The sequence below is a fragment of the Strix aluco genome, chromosome 3 (assembly GCF_031877795.1).
Source record: "Strix aluco isolate bStrAlu1 chromosome 3, bStrAlu1.hap1, whole genome shotgun sequence".
Lineage (NCBI taxonomy): Eukaryota > Metazoa > Chordata > Aves > Strigiformes > Strigidae > Strix > Strix aluco.
Genome location: NC_133933.1, coordinates 41120697 through 41144705, shown reverse-complemented (window position 1 = coordinate 41144705; position 24009 = coordinate 41120697). Strand labels below are relative to the sequence as shown.

Below are 24009 nucleotides of genomic sequence, written 5' to 3'. Positions count from 1 at the left end.
CTAGCACACACTCCAAGAAAACACACTTCTTATGATAAAACGCAGAATTATGAACAGAATACAAAATGTTGAAAAATAGTATTTATTAGCACCCAATTTACATAATTATATGGTACAAATGACACTTACTTGCTGCTGCAACATTAAATAAAGCTGCTCTTAAAAACCATTACTTATTTCTGGAAGTCCATGTGATTTTGCTCAGCACAGAATGCAGGTACAGTATACAGCTACCCCACTTCACTACTGTCATACCAATACAAATACCTGCATGGTTACCTCAATGTGGTCTCATTTTAAACGGCACACTAACATAAGCAGATCTATATAATTTTTAATGACAATGACAAAATATTTACTGGACTTATTCAGGCAAGTGAATATAGCTTTCAGTATAACCTATCCAAGAAGTTTCACAAAATATGAATTGCAGTGAAAAAGAGAAAATTCAGGGCTGCAATTGAGAAGCTCAAAAATATACTGGCATATTTCAAAATAATCTCCCTCTGAATTTTCTATCTTTGCCATTTTAGATATTTATCCAGGATTTAGAACAACTGAATTTTAGTAAGAAGTATAATATTAAAGTGTTTGAAGAAGCATTTTCATTTAAAGCAAAATTTATATTTTTTATAATAAATGCTTATCAAATCTTTGGAGAACAAATCACTTTTTCACTTTTCTCATGTTCCATGATTAAGAAGCCTTTCTGAAATAATGAAACACATTGAATTTATGGATGCTCACTCCCAAGAAAACTATTTCCTTCACAAGTTAGAAAACAGAATTTCTCACTTAAAATAACATTCACTTTTGTACGACAGTAGCATTTAAACAACGTAATTTGGTGGTACTGAAATTCTGACACAGCCTTGTACTGAGCCATACACAAAAACTGACAAGCAGACTATTACTTAACGAGTATTTCTCATTTGGATCCACCACTCTGCAAGACACTTGAAGCCCAACATTGTTTCAAAGTAGTCATTCAAAACTGGCGTGCAAAATCATAACCTCAGCATAAATCTGAAGGGGAATCTTAATTTCCTTTAGCTATTTATGTATCAGTCACAGTAGCCTTTTCTTATCAACTATCTGTCATGGAAGTGATCCAAAACAGAAGAGGAGCAACTGTAATTACTAACATTTAAGTGGTTATCACCTGTGGTGTCTTCTCCAAAAGAGAACTGTCAGGTAACTCTAAGTTCAATAGTTATTCTTGTAGAGAGGAAAAAAGTGTATTAATACAAGCAATAACAACAACAAAAAATGTCCAAACTACAATCTATAAGGCAGAGAAATTTGTCTCTTTTAACCTGACAGTTTCTTTTAAAAGTAACCAATTGAAGATATTTATATGAAATACAACGCAAGTCGTAGATATGCTGACAAATGTCAACAGAAAATTTTACAGCAACAATAGTCTTCTCATCACTGATCTTCTTCTACAAGTTTTTTCAGATGCATGATTCAAGGAAAACATAGCACAAGTCCACTTTTCAGTCTGCTTGGGCTATAAAGGTACAAGAAATTATTAGCTAACATGCTCAGATTGAATCTCCAGAAAAAGTGCTAACACATATGAGACAGTTTGCAAAACCTATGCATGTTTGTAGATGTCTGACTGCAAGGAAACAAGTCTAGGAGCCATACATCTGAAAACAAGCTACATTCAAGAAGCACTATATCTTGATGACAGGAAGTATAAAAAAATAAATTCTTAATGGAAAAATACTAGCTTGAAGTCCATCATTTCTCCCTTATACAATGTTTTTGGCTGCTTTTAGTAAGTAATCCAAAAATAACGAAAATATTTGGCTTGGCAACAAGTTATCCCCTCCCTTTCAGAATAATACAAATTCAGCTGCATAAATCTTTTCTCAATGTCCCAGTCTAATACTCTAGTGTAAGGACCAAGGGTTTTTTTGAAAGATCAAGGAAGTAATTTTGGGAGCCTGCAATTCAATGCAAGAAGACTGGGCTTGAGAACCATGTCAACACAAGGCTTTGAGCAGCTTAAAAACACACATGCAGGCATGGTTTAAACATGGATGTGACCTCCCAGGATCACAGCATGGCTTGGCAGCACAAGCAGGGTGATACTAGTTTAACACATAATACCACAATCAAGACTAAACCAGGAGGAAAGTTAGGCTAAAAAGCATGTATTATTATTAAATGCCTTTTTAGCTCAGCCATAGTTTGGATTTTGTCATCTAGCAACAAATCTCTCTAACAATGAACCAGTTGAGACCCACAAATTGTACTATTCAACTGGATTTACACCTTCTGTAGTGGAATTCAGATTCTCAAAAACATCTTAAGTGATACAGCACTTCATAAGTTTTCACAACAGACTGCAGAGCGGCAAAATTAAGTCAGCAGGTAGGGCAAGAGATAACTCGGTAGAATTAACTGAAGTGGGAATAAGGAGGTACAAATCAGCATTTTGGTGGTGGGAAGGGCAGGGTGAAACACCACCACCCTTCAAAAAACACTAAGAGAAAAATCAATAGTCCTTTATGAAATTTACCCTGGAATGAGACTCCACTGCAGATGAGATTTTAAGATTCTCAGAAAATAGAGCTTAAAGAAGGATTTAAAGTGGCAAGATAAAAAAAAAAACAGGTGTCAACAAGATAGATAACCTACACAACAGGTATGTTCATTAGAACAGGCAGAGACATCATTTTGAAGGTCTTATTTCCCACCATCCTCCCTCCTGGGATTAGTCTCACCAGCTGAACAAGAGCACTTGCCTGAGCAAGGACCAGTTACACAGAAGTCATCTTAGTCCCTCCCCACTTCCCAGGTGTTTGTTCATTTGCTCTGTTGTATGTAATACTATTTTTTACTATGTGGGTTATTTCTTGAAAAAAAACCTGTATAACTGGATGGATTAACACCACAGTTTTCATCAGTTTCTCTGCTGCTCAGTAGAAACATCGTGGAGGTTTTGACTAGCAGTTTACAGGTTGTTCGTTTCAGTAATGGTGTTCGTCTGTAAACTTAAAGACACTAAAGATGATGAAAGAGTCAAGACTGTTCACCTATTGTAACCCTCCTCAACTAAATACAGTATCAGATTTAGATAAAATATGCTCAACACCTTCACATCCTTACTGAAAAAGGGAGCTTCCTGAAACATCTGAATAGTTTTTTCAGGGAAATCTTTGCTTCCTCAGTGTCACTCAATACTAACCACTACACTGAGCATCCCTACAATGCTCATCAACAGCAGATGCCCAAGAAAACTCAAATTATCATGTCAAAGATTGCAACATCTTATACAAACCAATTTACCATATGTAGAGTGGTTTACTATCATATTCTGATTTCCTCATTCTTAACACTGTAGTCCAAAACAATTTCCACTAAACAGTCACAAATTTCAGAATGTTTTTAAATGCTATATTATAAGCAGCATCATGTTTTCACAGTTATCTCCATGAATCTTATCAGCTCACCCATTAGAAAACTGAAAGAGATACATGCTAAGTGAGTCACAAGTTACCTGGAACCACTGGTCCCATTCACATCTTATTTGTATGAGAAAGGACTGAAGGAGTATTTTTTACACAATGGGCTATTTAATATGAAGTGAATCAGACAGGTGACACTGTATGTAACATATATTAAATACGTAGATTATGACTGGGAAGAAAAAAAAAAAAAGAAAAATGAGAAACAAGCCTAAAAGTCTACTCTGTTTCCCAAATTTTGTGGCTTTGGTTCAATACTAATGGATATCATGAGACGAAATCTTAGTCCTGCAATTTTGTTTTTAAATAAATGCTTATCCAGAAGCAAAAGAGCAGTCCCACTACAGTGTCTGAAGAACTTATCTTTGCATAACTGGCTTCCCAAGATGAAGACTATGTTAGCAGAAGAGTAAGGTCTGTTCTTAGAATTTAAGTAGTAAGCTATTACAAAACTCTTGCCATCTCCTCATCTAAAGTGACATAGTTTTGAAATGTGAACAATCTCTACCTTTTACTTTGACACAAGAGTGCGTAATTTGGAATCTGGGTATATACTAGATTTTATCCTTCATACAGCCTGCAACCAATGGACGAATGAATAAATCTGAAGAACCATTATGGGAAAGCCTCACTAAACTTGTTACTCTAACTTTTTAATGCTTTCCTTTCTGATACCATCAGGCTAAACTCTGCACTGCTCCCCAGCCGAATTCTCCTGTGATGACACCAGTCACATGGAGGGCACATCAATTCTGGCTATTTAACCTACTATCTGTCCACTACAGAATTCAGCAAATGGTCTCTCTGCTTCCCGTGCTGTTCAGCACACAATCCAAATGACTGCTGCCTACAGATCTTCAGAGTAAAAATACGAATAATCCCATTTGCAGGGACTCCCACGCTGCAGAAATTACTTGTGTTAGATTGCAAACCTGATGCTTCAAAGAGGACTCCAAGGAGAACACTGCTACAGTCTCTTGTACAGGCACAGGGACAACCTCAATGGCTGCATTTTTTTCCTTTTTCAACCCACGTTACTAGGTTTTGCTAGGTTTACTAGCTATTTCACACAGGTGTCAAGCAGGGTCCCCAGGACAGTCTGCAAAGACACTGCCAAACCACAGCCTGCAAAGGCTTCCAAATACACACCTTGAAAGGCGTTAAGAAAACCCCAACTTGCTTATCTGATGGTTATGCCTGCTTTTTAATCTTTTGTTTCCTTTGGGATGGACTAAGACTTCTGCCAGTCAAACACTGCTCAAATGACACATCAGTTTATGGAAGTTGCTGGTCCCCAAAATTACACTGTTAAAATGTGAGGAAGGAAGTAGGGAAAGGGGACACACATGTGATCAAACAGGTGTACTGAAAAAGTTGGTGTAACTAAGTCCTTTATCTCTTACATATTATTCAAAAGGACAAGTTTACGGTTACTTTAAATTCACAACTGCAAAATAGTGTTGTATGAGCTAATCACAAAGCTGTACGGTGAACATCACACACTTACTCAAACATATTACATATGGGACTGCTTTAACGTAATGTTATTTGAAAACATAGGACCTAAAAAATAACCTACAGTACATGGCATATAGTTCTACAGGCTTCTTGCTAAGAACATATTTTATCAAAATAAAGATGAATGAGATCCCAAAATATTCATTGGATGATTATCTTACAAGTAATAAAATCTTTTATGTGGTATGTCAAAAGTTTTCTCTTTGAGACACAAAAATAAATACTGACACCAGGATTTTTATAAGAGTGAAGAAAATGTTTTCCACAATATAATTATACCTAGAGCTTCTTCCAGACAATTTCAAATCATTCTGTGCAAGTATTTTGGTAACTGAATCAAATACGTGAAAGCAAACAGCACAGTGAAGTAAGTTAAAAATAAAAATTAGAGTATTTAAACCTAGCAGACCAATTTTCAACATTAAGGACGGACTGAAAATTTTCCCATCAAATTAGTTAGTAAAACCAAAATCAGTAGCACAGGCTAACATACACAAAAAATTATATGAGTTAACCATTAAAAAATGTACCACGTAAATTAGATACGGGAAAAACAGTAATAGTAAAATGCCATATACTGATGTTCCGCAAAAATGCTTTTTTGCAAGAATAAGCTTAGGTCCAGTTTTGTTTGCATCTTCCACAGATGTATGTATCACATTCATGAAAGCTTCCAATTACACTGAACCAGGAAGAACTGCACATAAAAGGGAAAAATAAAAATAATATAGTGCCCTCAGAGATCAGAAGTTCAAAGCTTGTAAAACTCAGGATGATCATGAAACAGAAAGTAAGTATCTAGCTGCAAAAGAATCATAACAACATACTGAAAGTGAAGAAGAACCTTGAGAAGCAACAATGCTCAAAGGTATTTAAAACAGTTGTCAGAAATAAAGTAATACAATTTGGGTTTGTGAGACACTAGCCAGAAGACCAGAAGTTTGTGGTTTTCCTACACAAAAGCATTATGTTACAGAGGAAAAAACCAACCGAACAAAATCAACACTTAACAGATGATCTTCAGACTAAGTCCAATGAATCATGCATGTGGAATGGTGTTGTGGGCACCAAGATACTGAGAACTGAGCTAAAAAGCTGAAAACAAGAAAAAGTTGTGTAAAAAGAGCAGACTAAGAAATAGCTCGAAGAAAGTGGAAAGGAATGGAAATACACACCTAGAACCAGTGTGTGCATGCAGGCTCCAAATTACAGACAATGAGAAATCTGTAAAATGGCACAAAACATGGATTGGAATACTGACATGAAGTTACAAAAAACTACTAAACATCATCTAAGTCCTCCTGTCAGTGAGATGTAATCACTGAAATAATCTTCAAAAGGAAGCCTAATTCTTTAGAACATACAAACCTCACTGGCCAAGACAATATTAAAATGCACAAGTCTACAACCCTGCTTTAGCAAGCAGGTGGACTATATAAACTAAGTATTTTTTTCACCCCTAACTCCTATGATGTTCAGAAGATCTGACAGGCTCATGCACAATCCCCTGCAGTCCTACAAGTATGTGAGCAAGTACAGTAAAAAGACATTGACATCAATTATGAAGACTTGCACAAAAATATATGTACTCCACAACCTCTTTGTAAGGCTACATTTGTTTTGTTTTTTAAAGGCACCTCATCCTCTAGCTATTGCCAGCTTTTAAAAAAATCACTTTTCGGTTTGAGCAAGAGCTCAATAGTGAGAAGGAAACATCTTTCAATTCACATTTGATCAGCCACTTCTTACATTCCAATTGTAATCAGAATGACAGTCTTTAAAAACAAGCATGCCGGCCTATTAGTTTTATGTACAGCAATTTAAACAACCGTAACTACATATTGTATTGTGTAAGCGAAAGCACAACATTCATTTCATACTCACACCGTTATCCTTTTGTATACACAAACTGAAGAGAACTCTTAATACTAAAACATTAAAATGCACCCATGGAGTCTTCCCTTACTAGACACATTTAATACATGTTTACAATATATATACACATATATAATATACATAGCTTTTAGAATTTTTCAAATAAATCTTTGTAATTTCCTCTTCGAAAAGAAATAAAATAATGACACTGAAAGAATATGAGTCAAGTACACAGAACTCTCACAAAGTTGAATGCTCAGTTTTGCAGCCAAGTTTCCCCCTTTCCATCATAACCAAAACATTTTATAAAAACTAAATAATCTGAATTACTATTGTAGTCATCTGTTTCATGGTAAAAGTTCTAATCTTATCTACGGAAATATATTGCATATCAATATCATGAAGTGACATATCTGAATATTCTCAGCAATAAAAGATATTCCAGGATATTTTAGCAGTAAATATAATGTGTTGCAGGCTCAAACAGCACAGGTCAACCTTTTATCCTACATAATATAGTTGATTTAAACTCTGAGATCAGCTTCAAATGTGGTCCCATCCCCAAATGCCACTCTAAAAACAACACAGTCAAACCCTACGTTGGTGTCTTTCAATTACTCCTTTTTAGAAAGTGTCAGTTTAAAGGTAAAGATTATTTATCAGTTTCCAGTCTTAACCTCAGGCTGGTATGCAGATTGGGTTCTTTCCTACTTACAACAGTGCCAGAAATCATCTCCAGCAGAAATTCTGCCTTCCATTCCCATTAGAGGAAAACACCAACTTCAGGTTTATGAGCAGTAATAACTCTGATGATGACACATAATAGAGAAGAATCCACTCCCTTTAAGAAGGGATAAAAAGACTAAAAGATCGGATTAAAAGTTATTTGTCATTCAAATCAACAGAGAAGCTCTGAATACATAAACAAAGCACATCTGTTGAGTCATTACAAGAAGCACTCATTTTTCAGATAACCTAATCAATGACACAATATGCCCAGTGAAGTGGACAAATTTAAAAGTTCCACAAATGGTGAAGTTGGGAAATACCTCTAGAAGTAGCAGAATTTCTAAAACTGATGAAACTTTGTATAGTTCCCACCTATTGCACTAGTAGGACTCACACAAAGCATCAGGTATAGGTTTAACCCTCAAAAGTAGTATTTCACTGTTACCCTTAATGCCCAGAATGATACCCTTTTTAACAGGAACAGAAAGAGGAGATGAATGTTTGACAGTTAAATTGTAGGACAGCTTCTTTGGAAAACTTTGTGATAATTTCTTGTGCCAGATCTCCAAGAACAAACAGCATTATAAATCTGAATAAGTTAAATCTGCTACTACCATATATACAGACTGCTTCAGTCTGTTGTTAATTGGGACTAGACTAAAGGCTCAGCTCCTAGCCACATGCTAATATAGTCTTTAAAAAAATTATATAAATTTTTTTGCAAACTAAATATTTACTGTATAACACAGAAGATGTAACAAAAACTTTACTGCATTTTAATTTATGTTAGTAATTTGCTTTCCTTTAATCGCATTTATCTTAGGCTAGCAGCGAGGTGGCTGAGATTAACTATCCACTACTGGTCCTTGAACAAGATCTACTTTATTAATACCAAAGGGATGACAAAGTGCCTCTCCCATGACACAGTAATGAGCATGTGAACTGACACTTTTTCCAGGTGATTTAATTTTAAGTACATTTAAGATTCCTCAATGAGAAGCATCCTAGGAAGTTTCCCTCTTTTCCTACTCCCTGATGCAATTAGACCCCTTCTTTCCAGTACTCCATTTTATTAATAGAGAATACATAGACTTAGTTTCACCCAAGGCCTGCCTGGACGAAAATTCACACCCTCTGAAATAAAAGCATTTCTTTTGTTTTTTAACTATTTGAAACTGAGAGTTTCCAAGCTCTCAGCACCAGCTGAGCTCACAGAAACCAGAACAAACGTCAATTTAGAAAACAGCACCCTGCAAAACTAAACACTTACAAACATTCTCTGAATTATAGGGCAGGGTAAGAAGACTCATGCCCTCCTCTTCTCTTTTGTGCAGCTGGTTAAATATATACAAAGCTAGAGTTGAAAGGGAAGCACTCTGTCATACAAACACTTTAGCCAGGGCATCTGCTCCTGCACTGGCAATATAACATTTGGAGGGGTGGAATGCCACATCATGAATGGATTCATCAAATTTTTTGCGATGAGCAGTAAATTCTTGGATGCAGGTCTTGCTTTCAAGATTCCACAAGCGAATTGAACAGTCATGACCTAAAGAAAGGGGAAACAGTTTTCTTTATAATTCTCATGTCTGCCACCATTATGAGAAAAAGAAAATTAAATCTGAATGTACTTACTGCCAGACATCAAATACAAGCCATTAGGATCAACAGCTAAACTTGTAACTGCATCCAAGTGAGCTACCATGGAGTGGATCAGTTTTCCTTTGAAAGAAAAGATTTATTTAGGTTATTTTCTGCAATTCACTTTGTTATCTGTATTCACTGCTTCAACTCTACCATAGCTCATATTATAAATACAAGATCTTGCCCCATGATTGAATTATTAAAATTACGCAAGAAGTCATTCTTTAAATGTTTACAGTCTCAGGAGAGCCACAGTACCAGTATCACCAGCTTTGTTAGACCTTTTATGTCTGCAAAACCACCGTGAAGCTGCAATCACTGTGCATTTTAAATAGCTGCCTCTTAAGTGAATTAAGCAAGTTCAGGAGTAAAATCTTGACTGGGAAGGAGGGCAGGAGCTAAGTACACTAATAAGCAATGCATATAAACTACATAAGAATATGAAATAACTTTAGTCAACTCAGAGAGAATGTTCTATTACAGCTTATTATAATTACAGTAATTACTTCATGTTAAAAATAAGAAATCATGGGTCAAATGTTTTTTGTTGTTGCAGAAGATAATAAAACAGAAAAAAACGAGTGGCCATTTCCTCTACTATTGATTACAGAACTACATCAAACAAATCAGCTATTTTCAGCTTTTTCCTCAGTTTCCACTGGGTCCTTTCACTTCTTCTTAGTTAACATACATCTAGAAAGTAACAAACTTAAAATCAACAAGCATGTTGAAAGCTCTCAATTTAACTTTTAAGACAGTGTGACCTAGAAGCAGAGAAGTCGCAAACTGAAGATTATCAAGATTCACAGTCACAACACCAGATTAATACTACCATTCCTATCAAAAAGTCCTTTACACCCAAAGAGATTTATAATTACGCATCTCAGTGGGACTCCCACTACAAATCAGAAAAAGTATTACAAGCTGTCCAGCTGTTTCTGCAGAAGTGAGAGATTTGGAGAAATACAGTGGATCAAATTGAGAACAAGGCCTACAAGTGAACTTCTACCTCTAAGCAATCAGGCAGAGGTCTTGGAAGCACTGATGGAGTGCCAGAGCTTCCTGTCCTCAGATAACACAGACAACACAACAGAAGAAACATGAACATAAGCACATGAAGATTTTGACAAAGCTTTCTTTCATGTTAAGTATCGATAACCCCCATACATAAGGCATTTTAAAAGAATAGAGAGAGAATGATGCAGGTTCCTTATCACTGTTGCCAATAATGTTTTCAGTGGGCTGGCAGTCTTTGGGCTCTACTGGTCATGAGAGATTTCTGTTTCAGAGGATATCCAATTCTCGACATTCCTCAGCATTTATGTGAATAATATTAATCATAATAAAATTCTGTTTATGCTTTATATTATACAACTGTTATGACTAGGACCTGGTGAAAAGATGCATACCTGTATTGTTGTCATAGAATTTGATGTGTCTGTCTTCATGAGCAGTGATACTAATTGGAAGAGTTGGATGGCTGATGACTCTGTTTATCTGACAGGAAGAACTGACCGCTAAGAAAAAACCCACACATATCAATACATGTAAATTGCTAAGTTCTTTGAAAAATTGCTACTAAGAAATAAATATGTAGTCCATCTTACTTGCAAAATAATTCTTACCTTTATATAATGGAAAGTCTCAGCTAGCACCTTATGTAATGTGGTTTACTCTAAAATAACTTTCCAAATTACATGCACACAGAGGCATAGATAAACCATACATATGAGTGTATATACAAACAAATAAGGTCCAATTTTTGGCCACGGTTTTAGATGGGCACATCAGGCAACAATGTCAAGCCAAAAACTGAGTGAAAATACCTTTTTTGCACTTCCCTACCTCCACATTTCTCCTCTTGTCAAGCCAAACTTTCTTCGTAACACACAGACAGCACAGGAAAATTAACGCTACAGGCAGTATGTTTCCAAGCAAACAAGATTCCATGCCCTCAGCCTCACAGAGCAAAACCCACCTACTATTATTTGACAGATGTGGATTAAAATTCCTACTGAAGAAAAGGATGCTAGACTATTCATAGGAGAGCCATTTTCTTAGCCTTCAAGAATCTTGAAATATCATATATATATATACACACACACAAAAAAGCCCAGCAGTTTTTTGATTAGAAATCTAGGCATTGCTGTGATGCACAGACTAGTGAAAGAATGGTCTTAAGAGAAATAGATTACCACAGAAACACAAATAGCCACTCCACAGAACATCAAAATAGTTATTTTCTGGAAGTTGACTGTATTTAAACTGGGGCCAAAGAACACATCATCTAATCAAAATTTTTACTAAAATAAACAAAATATAATACTACTACAGCATCACTTTGCTACTAAGGTGGTAAAGATTTCAATTTACATCTTTCTATAAAAATCTGAACTGTCAGGTAGTGTCAGCATTCACAGGACACTTAAAAATAATGGATGTGTAAATTAAGGAAAAAACACATTCGTATCAATAAACCCCTGTAAAATTACTAAAAGCACAAGACTGCATCATGGCCAGGTATCCTCACAGTTTTGAAATGCCAAGCAGAGTGAGGCTTATACTGAACAGCAGAGTCCCTAAGTGGTGGTAGGAGGGCATTTCAGGTGACTCATTTTCCTCTTGCCTAATTCTTGTAGAAATAATTATTTTTTTTTTTTAAGTACATGTAAGCTTTATAGCACTGTTACATAACTAAAGATACTAAACAGGGACTGCTGGATGTCCTATCACAGCCACATTTTCTTAAAGGAATTTTACTGAATTATAGGAAGGAGGAGGTGGTGAAAAAAATAGAAGAAAAAAAAAAGAAGAAAGGTAACCTCCACTGAATAGAGATAATTGATTCAGGACTTTTTTCAGACAGAACAGAGATGTGGGTTAAAAAAAAAGAAGTCCTGCACAGTAAGGAATAATATCAAGAAGCAGGATGGCACTTTCCATTCCCTCTTATAAAATGACAAGAGCCATTTAACTATTTTAAAACAGACAAGCAAAGCCAACAAGAAGGGCATACTCTCTTTTAAAAATGTAATTAAATAGTAGAATTGAGTGACATAACTGTTTTAGGGGAAAAAATTATCAAAATTCAAAAAAATACTGAACGTTATATTGTTATCAGATTACCATTTTGGCCTGAATATGAAACCTCATGCTTCAGCTCATTCTGGTCTCTTTCCTAATGCCAGGATAAAATAATTTACTAATCACAGGTTCCTTACAGTTTCCTCTAAAACTTCTGATACTGGCTACTGCCATGATCCAAGGCATGGGACCCTGTGAATACTCTTCCACTGGACCTTTGCTTTTCTCCTACAGTGAAAACTTCAACTAAAGCCCAACTGCAAATGAGCCAAGAGTATATATAAAACATAGAAAAGGGATACCTCCGAGGTAAACTAAAAAAGAATACACAGAGACTCCCAAATTGGTAATAAATTCAACTTTACATTTTCCTGATATTACCCCTATCTTGCAATTTTGGACTGAAGAGAGAATGGAAATCTTGAAGCTGCAAATATCACTGGGCTGTATTAAAGACTCTGCTTTTTCTTGTGCTACTGTTCCTTGAAGAGGAATTGAGACAGCACGGGCTTGTTTCTTCTACCTTCTTTCAAAAGTATGTGCACTCTTCTGCTACTGAAATACCCATGAGGTCTGTTGTAGTAGTAATAATTTACTGTTATGTCTCAAGACACAGCTTAATTCATGTTATAATTTATCATGACACTGCCTAATTGTTTGGAAACATTGAAAAGACTATCAACAGTATCAATCTTAAACAAGCAATTTTTTGGTTTTGGCCTTTTTTTTTTTTTGGTACATACTAGTATCCACACTGGACTCCAGGGTAAGAATTCGTTGCCGTGTCTCCATGTTAAAAATGCTAGTGTGTCCGCTGTTAAATGATGCTACCATGAGGCTTGGGTCACTGCTTACAAGATCTACTGACGAAGGGATTCCCATTTCTAGAAAGCAACGTAGAGAACATTTTCATAAGATTTAGTTGGTATAAAGAAAACCAAAAAATAAACAAAAAATGCCAACCAGTAAGCACTTTAATATCAAAAGGGCCACGATTATGAAAGGAAATGTTACATTTAAAAATCTACATTATGCCAATCTAAACAGACTGCTCTGTACGATCACTATTTTAAGCTCATTTTTCTGATATGTGTGTCAACAACATTGTTTACTAAGATGCTGTATCTGGAACTGCAGCTGAACAAAAATCTACTTTGAAACTAAGAAAGAACGAACTCCCTGCCCACTTTTTCTTCCTTTTACTGTAAGAGCAATTCTCAAACAAACCTCCGTGGCATTAAGGACATCAAATTGAAGTGGTAAAACCATTTACATGACAGATGATCAACGCTATTATTAACCTGGGCAAATTCAAAGCTTAAAAACTGCCAAAGCTTTCCAGGTGCAAATTTTATACGCTGACACTGTCAGCATGAAAAGTTACACAAATACATTATAAACTCGTATTACAAAGCTTTGTCCATCCTGCCTGTTACGGTATACATCTGATCTCCTACATTGTAGCTATCTGAACGCTACAGGACAGAAGGCCAAATCAGCAGAGCTTGGGTATAGGAAATATCCCTTAGAATTTTTCTCCTTGAATGTCCTGTTCGCCACCTGCTATGTGAAAGGAAAAAAAATGGTTGCAACAAATGTCAGGAGGAGGAGGAAGAGGTAGAATGTGAGACACTAAACGTTAAGCAACCTAATGTCCATGGATCCAGATAAAGCAGAAATATCATCACCTCCCTCTAAACCTAAAATTTATGGGAGAAACATCTTTCTTGGACATATAACCTCAGGAATGTTGCTCAGGAATGGTGGTACTTATCTACAGGCACTCCAAAAAAGCCAAACACGATTGGTGTGAGAAGAAAACATGTACTGTTTCCGAAGTGACCTTTTCTACCACTGCCATGCCTGTTTATTTGCAGCTTCCTGGTAAGCCTACAACAGTTAATCTAAAGCACTTAAATGATGACTGCTAGGTATTTTAGAAAGTTTGTTTAAGGTTCTCAGTAAGCCACAGGAAAATTCTGTTTCAAAGGAGGATCTCTGAATTTCACGACTGGGTTTCATTCCAGTTTGGAACACAAAAATCCCCAAAGATTAGCTCTGTAAAGCAAGACTATTTCCCCTTCCCCCTTAATTTCATAATTAAAACCAAAACAAAACCAAACCCCAAACAAAAAAAACCCCACCACCAAGAAGTTTTCAAAGTAGACGGGTAGGCAAGCTAGCAGCAAACCGATTATGTTTTCACAGAACCCTGCAGACCTTTGGAAACATAGCTCTGCAAGAACTAAAACACATTAAACATTTCTATTTTGCTCAGTCTATTTTAACTAACAACTAATGGCAGATCGGACCAGCTTTGCACCATAATTCAGTAAGTCTTTTCAGTTATGACAAAGTTTATTTTGCCTCAAAGTTCTTCTGAAGAGCCAAGGAACTGTCTCAGTTTGTGGGTTGCCTTTAGGACCATCAGCTCTAAGAAAGTTAGGCAATCTCAACAGGCTCATTCTAGAGCACTTAGCAACTTTAAGAAACTGGGCTCTAAACAGTAGAATTTTGATTTGTGCATGACATTCCAGTAACCTAATCCAAAGAAGCAAATTTTTTCAGCTAGCAGTGTTTAGGATGACGAGGTTATTGCTATTTAGTTAATGTGCAAACTCAGAAATTCAACTGGAATCTCTGTGTTAGATGCACAAGGAACATAATCTGGAAGGTATAATGCCACTGGCCTGAGACAAAGCACCAGCTACTCCAAACCTCTGTTGGGGGAAGAAAGGGCTTTTTATTCTGGACACACCAAAAGCAAAGGCCTAATGGAAACTCAGTTTGAATCTGAAATACAGGGCTGATACATTGTACTCCATGGTTTTAGTAACATCAGTGGATCACCTGCAGCAGTTGGCTTTTAGCTGTACGTGACCGCCCCCCTGCGTATAGGCATCTATTCAGCTGGTGTCAAAGAAGGCACCCAAAATGTACTCTTCCCAAAACCATTTGTAAAGATATAAAATCCAGCAAAAACAACAAGAAGGATTTCTGTTCAGTAGCCAAAATTATGACAGTCTGAACAGTGATGCTCATAAACTTTAAGGTAGGGCAATTTTCTTTACCTTGATTATCATTAAATATATTGAGAGCTGGAGCAATTTCTGTAGCTTTCCATAGACGTATAGTGCCGTCTGCTGAACAGGACAGCAAACGCTGGTGTGCTGCACTGTAAACCAGACCCCACACTGCATCTGTATGGCCTACAAAAGCACCTCTTAGAACAGATGGATCTGTGAACAAAACAAACCACATTTCAAAACAAAATCTGAATTAAGTCAATAGCTGTATCTTGGTCTGTGTTTATGGACCAACTTTAAGAAGCCAGTCCATAAAAAAAACCAAGACCAAAATTAGGTCATATCAATACAGAAGTCTCAATTATTCTTGTATGAAGATGCTTGAATTTCATCAGCATATGTGGCATTCAGTTATCCAGTTACAACTAATGGAACAAAACCATGTTTCAGCAGAATGGACAGTATCAAAGTTGGCAAAACACACTTTGATTTTAAAATTCACTCTCAAACAACCATTAATGGCACATCAGTCCCTTTTTTTCCAGAAGTCAGCCTTGAGGTCAACCACATCTGAAGCTACAGGAGGTGAAAAATGTTTTAACACACAGACACAAGGCTGACATCCATTCAGATCTGGTAAATCTTACCCAACTGGGCTTTTTTAGCTGTTTGCAGACAACATTAACAGCTTTGGTCTCAGACTATATAACCTCTTTTTATCGCAACTGCACCAAGATTTGTCAAAGAAAAAGAACATTAAAACACACATTTGCTGTATTTGACAAGTATAAGGCTTAGTCCTACACTTTTTCAACCTGTGTCTCAAAATTGTGATGAGATCAAGGCCTTTTTAAAGAAAATGACAAATTTTGTCTTCTCATCAACCAGCATCAGTATTAAAACAAAAATTTACTTAAATTGAAGCCAACATTCAATTTTCTCCTTTAAATTTTCAGAGAAGCATTACCTACAAATGATACTATTTTAGCCACGTTAACATTAATGTCACTAAACGTATCATTTCACTGGTGCGTGTGACAGCAACGTACCGTAGGAGTCATAGGGGTCAATGTTCGGGTTGGTTGTATTCCAGCCATGGATGAGGCCATCTGTTCCCCCACTGTAACACTGTTCACCATTACTGCTCATCACCACACAGAGCACTGGTCCACTGGAAGAACCCCACCCCCAAAGAAATGTTGACTATTAACATTTTCATCATGTGAGAAACAATGTCAACAAATCTTCAAAGTGCCCTGTTAGATACAATTCACTTGCTGCACAGACTGCAACAAAAATTCTGCCTAGTCAGATCATACGCTACAATACTTCCCACAAAAAAAACCTCCACAGTATTTGGTAACGTAACTACAATCAGGACAATTTAATCATTATGCACATGAAATATGAAAAGTGTCACACTTTTAAACTATAGGCTTTGTTATTTTACATAAACGCCTTTTTTCCCTTTCTTAAAGATCTAAGGCTCTTATGAAATCAGTTCAGTAGGCTTAAATTCACTGCAAACAGCTTCATTCTACAGATGCACATATCTGACAAAAAGGCAAGAACTGCAATGATGAACAGAACACCTAATCAAATTTGAACTATATAATTTTTAGGTTTTTCTTTTAAAAACCGTGGTGTACTTAGCTCCAGACACAAATAATTATGCAGAAAGGAGATGAACATATGCAGATATTTTAAATAACATGGGAACTAAAAGCATGAAGTGCTAAGGCTTGGACAATAAGCCCAAGCCAGAGTTGACCTATAGATGAATCCTGTACATTTTATAACTGATAACCATTGTGCTATTAGGTATTATACTAAGTTATAGCAAACCAACTGTTCTGATGTAAAAGGTGGGAATACTGAAGCCTGAGCAACAGGCCCTGAACTGAAACTGCTAACTCTGTATGTAGTCATTAGTGAAATATGCATAGAAGATGTAGTTTAAACAGCATAAAACATGTCTATCCTGAATGTATCCTTATATTTCTTTATGTGTGAGCAAGATAACAAGACCACGGAAACAGTTGTCTGGCCTTGTGACCTTGCTCATAAATTAACTAGATAAGCAGGGAAACTCCCTTAGCTTCTCCCTTAAGCCCTGGCCAGGCTCTGGGGGGAACCTAACTGAGATGAAAACCAGATATTTCCGCTTAAAACAAAGGTGTCAGCTATTCTGGCTTACTGATTTTTAGGTATATAAGGCTGGGCCCGCTCACAGCGACTTTGGAAGCCTCACCTACGGGTGGACGCACCGCGTAGGATTTCCCACTTGCAGGGAAAGGTTCTCCAAATCCTCGCTGTAACCGGGGCTCCCCAGCGACTGCGGATCTGGATGATGGTAACGTATGCAAGTGGTGATGGATCTTTCTTAATCACTATTCTCTCTCTCTCTCAAGTAGTAATGATTTGATGCATTACCCTGTATTTTCCTATTTGTTTAAGTGCACTATTCTGTCTTTTCTTACTGTATGTTTTCTGTATTATTCTGTTACATTATTTAGTTATTTCTAGTAAAATATGCCTACTCTTTTCACTCTGGTGTCTGAGTTTAATTGATATCCCTGATCAGCAAAACAAAGCATTACGTGAAATCACTAGTTGACAAGGTGGAAATTACTTTTTTAAAAAATTCTGTGTCTGTTTAAAAATCATGTATTTCTCAAAATATGACAACGTTTCTCAGGAAATACTCACTTATGTGCTCTGAAGGTATATATTGGCTCTACATCAAGAGAAGCACTCCTAAATGAAGTACAAGAAAACGTTAACATGTATATGATCTTACACAGTGCTTTACAAAGATGTGCCACAATTGCCAAACTCTTAAAGTCACTGTTATGTCTTTTGAAGTGTTTTTCCCACAACATCCTCTCCCAACATGATTTTTCATGTGTCTAGGAATTCTTTGCATTCTTTCAAAATATGATAGGATTTGGCTGGTTGGTTTGGTATTTTGTTTGAAGACCTTCAAGGTAAAGAGTCCACAAACTCTCACAGACCAATTAAAGCAGTAGGTAGGTACATCAATGGTGGGGAGTGGAGGGCCATCAGTATCACATGGAACATATCATTAAGTGTTACAAATCCCTATCAGAGCGAAGAAGCTTATGGCACCTTGGTTTTATATCAACGCTATAGCACAAACTACTTCAAAAACTGCTGCTCTGGACTTTACCAACCCAGTGCTTGTTACAGACTGCGGGAAGACCACGTGTTTTGCCCAGTCCTCCTAAAAGATGTCCTCCCCCACTATATTAGCCCCGCTACGAATTTGCTCTCATTTCTGCAAATACCCAGCAACACACAAGAGAGTGTACAAAGGAACCTAACAACATCTCAGTCAAAGTTTAAAGCTGTACACATGTATATGCATATATGTCTATGAGTATATATAAAAAATGCATTTTTATACATTTATGTACACATGCAAGCAAACTAACAGGCCACATCCAAATATTTTCACTAGTAAATTAATTTGCCATGTTATCTACAAGGAAAATACAAAAAAGTGAATGGTTCTCATTTTCACAAACAGAACACATTCACAAACATGCATGGATTTCTTCTGATACTCTTTAAAAGTCCCCATTCTTCTCCAAGAGCTTGTTTTCCTACTCTTAAATTCAAGAAACAATTTTGATTAACTCCAAGGGACATACAGTGAAGTGGCATCTACAATTTTTTTTTTCCCTTCATAAACGAAAATGGTTTTTGAAACAAAGCAAAAAAAAAAAAATCTTACTTTTTTGCTGGGGCTGTTTTTTGTAAATTCCACATTTTTAATGTATGGTCCTCTGAAGCTGTTATTAAGACTGGTTCAACTGGATGAAAAGCGAGACCTCTTATTCCATCAAAGTGACTTCTTAATGTGAATTTGGGGTTCCAAGTCTTTCTCAATGCATCCTTATTGTTTGCTATCTAATTAAAAAAGAAATGCCAAACTTGTGATTAATCTGGAAGGCACAAGGAAAGGAATAAATCAGAAATTTAGTTTGGCATTTTCAGAAGATGTCAAATTACCTCACCACATTTCATAACAACCTGCTCTTGAACAAGTCGATTTAACACTGATCTGACAATTCAAAATGACAACAAAAGTAGATGTATTCCACAAAAGCAACAAGTAATGTCACATCCACAGTAATACATTCTGTGCAAATCTGAAATATTCCACATGTCTGTTAAATTACACAATTTAAAACCTGAAAAGTACCTTTCTGACTGATACTGCTGTAAACTCAGCTTGGTATTTGAAATCTGATCTATGCCTATCGGCTCATTCATTAACACTGGGCCTGACTCAACCAAGTTGTGGTCCCTGAATATCTGAAATACCACTGACATGGCATCTTGAAGTAAAGATCTAATAAAAACAGAGAAGCGTCTACGAGAACAGAAAGAAACACAGCCTAACTTACACACCTAAGGCAACACAAGCTCTGTAATAATGCAAGACAAGTAAAGCTTGCCAGGGGAAAAAAGAAAAAAAAGGCAAAAAGGACTTGACTACACACTAAGAATAAAACTGGCAAGCAATAAGCTATCGTATACACAGACACAATTATTTGCCAATAAATGCATTTTAGCAGATCCAAAGCTCTTAACAAAGTAACAGTTACTTCAACATTGCTCCTCTGAACAAATGTTGACGTAAAATGCTGAAACAGATTTTTACCACTGTCAGTCAACATTGCCATAGTTATATTTACCTTCCCATAATCACTGCTGATGGTGGTTATGGAAAACCAGGAAAACAAACAATTGCAATTCAAATATTGATGATTTCAATATGTTGAAAGCTACAGATAATCCCAAATAATTTAGTATCCTTAACTGCAAAGAGACAACTGTTCTGAGCCACTTCAAGAATCTACATTTTATTCTGGAATGTGGGGCAGAAAGTTTAAGAACAAAAATGCTTTTTCTTTAGTTTTGTTACTTCTGGATTTAATAAAAATATGCTTTAATTAAGAGGTTCTATAGATTTTAAACAATGAGAAAGAAGTCTAACAAACAGCAGGTTTAGTCTCATCATATTTCTTAGTAATTATGTACTGTCTTGCTCCGGGAGGCACGTCAGTTTCTTTGCCAGTTTATTGAGCTGAGGTGGCTCAATGAGGGAACAGACAAATGCTCGAGCTGGTGCAAGGACAGGGCAGGACTGCAATGTCAGCAGCTTTGGCAGATTTTGTGGAGATTGGCCAAGAAAGTCTCAGCAAAAAGCGTACAAGAAGTACAGAGTATTCACAGATATCTGGAGAGGAATTTGGTTGCCTCAATACAGGCATCTAATGCTGATTAGGTGATGGAGGGAACCTCACTTGCCCTCCCGCTGCCATACGAGCAGCACAGGTCCTGTACCATATCTGCAAAAGCCACAAAGACACCTCAGCCTAACAGTGCATGTCAGTTCTGGCAGGATAATATTCTCCATTTGCTTCTCATTCATTCAGAGATGCTCTTCCAAAGGAGTCCAAGATGATTAGCTTCTAAATTGGGAAGTAGATAGAGGGCAGTCCCAGCCAGCAGACCAGCAGCAGAGCTGGAAACAGATCCTAGCCCTGATGCACTGCCTGCCTGGCTGCACCACCATCACTCCTCTTCACTCACCAGTCTCTCACGAGCTGCGAGAGGCTGGGTTACTAACACAGCAGCCAGCCTCCTTTTCTCTCTCCCCACTGAAATATAACAGTGAGGTAATCCAAGACTTGAAAAGCAGTTGTGGGGGAGGAGGATGTTCAACCCCAAAATTAGCACCCAATCTGAATTTGCCACTAATAGCAATATTTGTGTCTATACAGAAAACTTGAAAACTCCAGAAACAGCAACGATATGCAGGTAGTATTATGGACAACTCTCCTGTTCAAAGTTGCAGGAAATCAAGCAAGAGCCTACTGCAAAATCCAAAACCTCCAAGTCAGTACATAGTATTAAATGTAATGATTTTGTAGCTCAGATACTCTTATGTACAGTACTCAGTCTATTATAATTTTATGAATCTCCTTAATCTACCCAGAAGACTAGGGAAAAAAAAACCAGAACCAACCAAAGTGAACATTTGTTAAGACAACAATGTGTAAAGGAAGGAAAAAGAAAAGATAAATTTAAGGGAGTACTGGTTAGCAATCTGGGAAATTTCATCTTGTTAGATATTCTAAAAAACTTACCACAAATGGAAGACTTTCTCTTTTAAGTTCATAATGTCCATTACCAAGTGAAAACCATTCTTTATTTTACAGACAGCCAAAGCAACATGTAAAAAAACTTAACCATGAGGTAGGCTGATGCTGCCACATTTCAGAAGAATCCAGTAGAAATGGCAGTAAGATGAAAGGGACTGAAAATAGGAAAATGCCTGCAACCCTTGAGAGCAAATACATTCAAAGTCCTCAACTTCGTTCTCCATGATTCAAAACTGACACTTAAAAAACCCGTATTAAATTTCCACTAATCCTATCTGATTGATATTTGGCAGCTGGAAGAAGGTATGAAGTAGTCCAAAATAAAAACAGATTATATTATTTGTAAGCTAAACTTCTAGTGAAATTTGAAAACTGAAAAACTAGCCTTTTATTTTGCTTCAAAAAGAGCACAGTGACAAGAGCAAGGAGCTTTGTAAACAACTTTTTTTAACTGTTAGCACTAGAAAAAGATAAGAGTTGAGGTAAGCATGACTATGAATTCCTGATCACAGGACTTCATGAAGGCATTTAACAAGGGAACAAACAGAAGTTAATATTCTCAACCACACAGAATAGGATAGGGGTGGATAAGGAAACACTAGATTCCATAAATGAAAGCTGTTAGTTTGGCATATGGAGACAAGGACAAACACAATAGTTTATCGGGACACTTGAACAATGAGGTCAAGTGCTGAAAACATTAAAATCTTGTACAGATGCTTTAGGCTTGTCATGTTCTCTGAATTTAAAAAAAAAAAATCAGCATCTAAGTTTTAGGTGTAACTGTAAAAGAAATTAAATTTGTACATGATCTTACCCCTTTTTGGAGACAAAGTTAGGGAAGACTAGCAAAAAAAATTAAGAGCTGAGCCCAGGTTAGGATATAACACTAAAATACTGAATTTTAGCAGAGATGTTCTATATCATTGCAATCCTGATGATTCACAACACATCACATGCTAATGAACTTGCTATAGTAGTAGAGCACATATCTGCAGTGTCACTCTCTCAAAACGTGTGTAAACTTTTATTAACGATGTAATTTATTGCTTTACAAGTACATACAAGGGTAGAACTTCAAAGTAAGGACCTTCAGGTTATTTCTGAAGTCTCAGATTTGATTTGTGACAGCAAAATACCAGATGGTGATTACTTAAGAGTCAGATTTACTGAAGGGTAGGATTACTCCCCAACACACAATACTAAAAAATCATCTCTGAAATCCCTCAACCTTGACAGAGTTGGGCAATGTAATAGCAAGATTAATCTGGAGTTGACAGATCACAAAGGAGCAAATGATTGAAGTAATACCTGACGTTTCTTTTCCCAAGAAATCAGAAATACAGACAAAAATTGCGTATGACTACAAAGAAGGAATTTTAGGAAATATTTTTCATAAAAAGGGAAAGAAAAAGAAGCCGTAGGCTACACACATAGCCACAAAAGTGCTGGCCACAAGAGCCTCCTAAGTCGTCTCTGGTCCAGCTTCCCATCTCAAAATGAGACTATTGCCCACACCAGGTAATGTAAGTCACAGCTCCACCCCAGCCAAGTCTTGAACACCTCCCAGGAAGGAGATTCTAGAGTTTCACTTTTTCCCCTAATGTCCAACCTGAACCTCCCAAGCCATAACTTGCTACTGTTTCCTCTTGTTTTAACACCTGATGCTATGGAGAAGCTTGACTCTGTAACCCTGTTAAGCACCCTTCCAATACCTGTAGGCTGCTACTCGAGCACCCCTTAGTCTCCTAACAACTGAACAAAACGAGCTCCCTTAACATCCCCTCATCAGTCAGATGCTGCTGGACTCTTTCCAATTTCTCTACAACCGTCTAAAGTGGCAGGACCCAAAACTGCATACAGGTATAGCCTCACCAGGCCCATGTAGAGGAGACACTAACTTCCCTCAATCCGCTGGCCATGCTACTCCTAATTTTGCTGAGTGTCACTGGGGTTACAAGAACCCAACTGTATCACTATCACTAATTACATTTACCTTCAACTATTTGAATGAAACAGCAGGCAAATGAGAGAAGGAGAGAGGCCTGCAGAGAGCTTTGAGGCTGCTGTGTATGGGAAGAACAGATATGTCAAGTAAAAATTTGTGACATCCTCTGGCAGCATAATTTCAACAGGAAAATGTTTTCTGCTGAGTCTAACATGCAACTTGCATCTGCCTTCAGCAAGTAGACAGTAGGACCTTGAGTTACCATTAATAACCACTTACATCATAAGTCAGTGAGTCTGCCTCATTGGCTACCGTAAGGCCTGCCAGTTCTCCAAGACCCAGCTCACTTTCAAGGGCTTCATCTGTTCCCATAATGAAAGACTTCCCTGAAGAAGGAGGGAATGTTAAAGCTTCCACTGCAAGAAAACAAAACAAAACAAAATCCTGAAATGTGAGTTTGTACAACATTGATTAATAAAAGCATATTCTCCACTTCCAAAATACTG

The 24009-nt window shown here is 36.9% G+C and overlaps 1 protein-coding gene across 1 annotated transcript in view; it reads right to left on the bottom strand.

Moving 5' to 3' along the window:
* Window positions 1–66: 66 nt before the first annotated feature.
* Window positions 67–24009, bottom strand: part of STRN (striatin) — a 73826-nt gene continuing 49883 nt past the window's right edge. The window contains 9 exon segments of the mRNA XM_074818283.1: window positions 67–9153; window positions 9240–9326; window positions 10658–10765; window positions 13076–13216; window positions 15404–15571; window positions 16408–16529; window positions 18068–18115; window positions 19116–19291; window positions 23783–23919. Coding sequence (XP_074674384.1) covers window positions 8984–9153; window positions 9240–9326; window positions 10658–10765; window positions 13076–13216; window positions 15404–15571; window positions 16408–16529; window positions 18068–18115; window positions 19116–19291; window positions 23783–23919 — 1157 coding nt within the window. The 3' untranslated portion in view covers window positions 67–8983.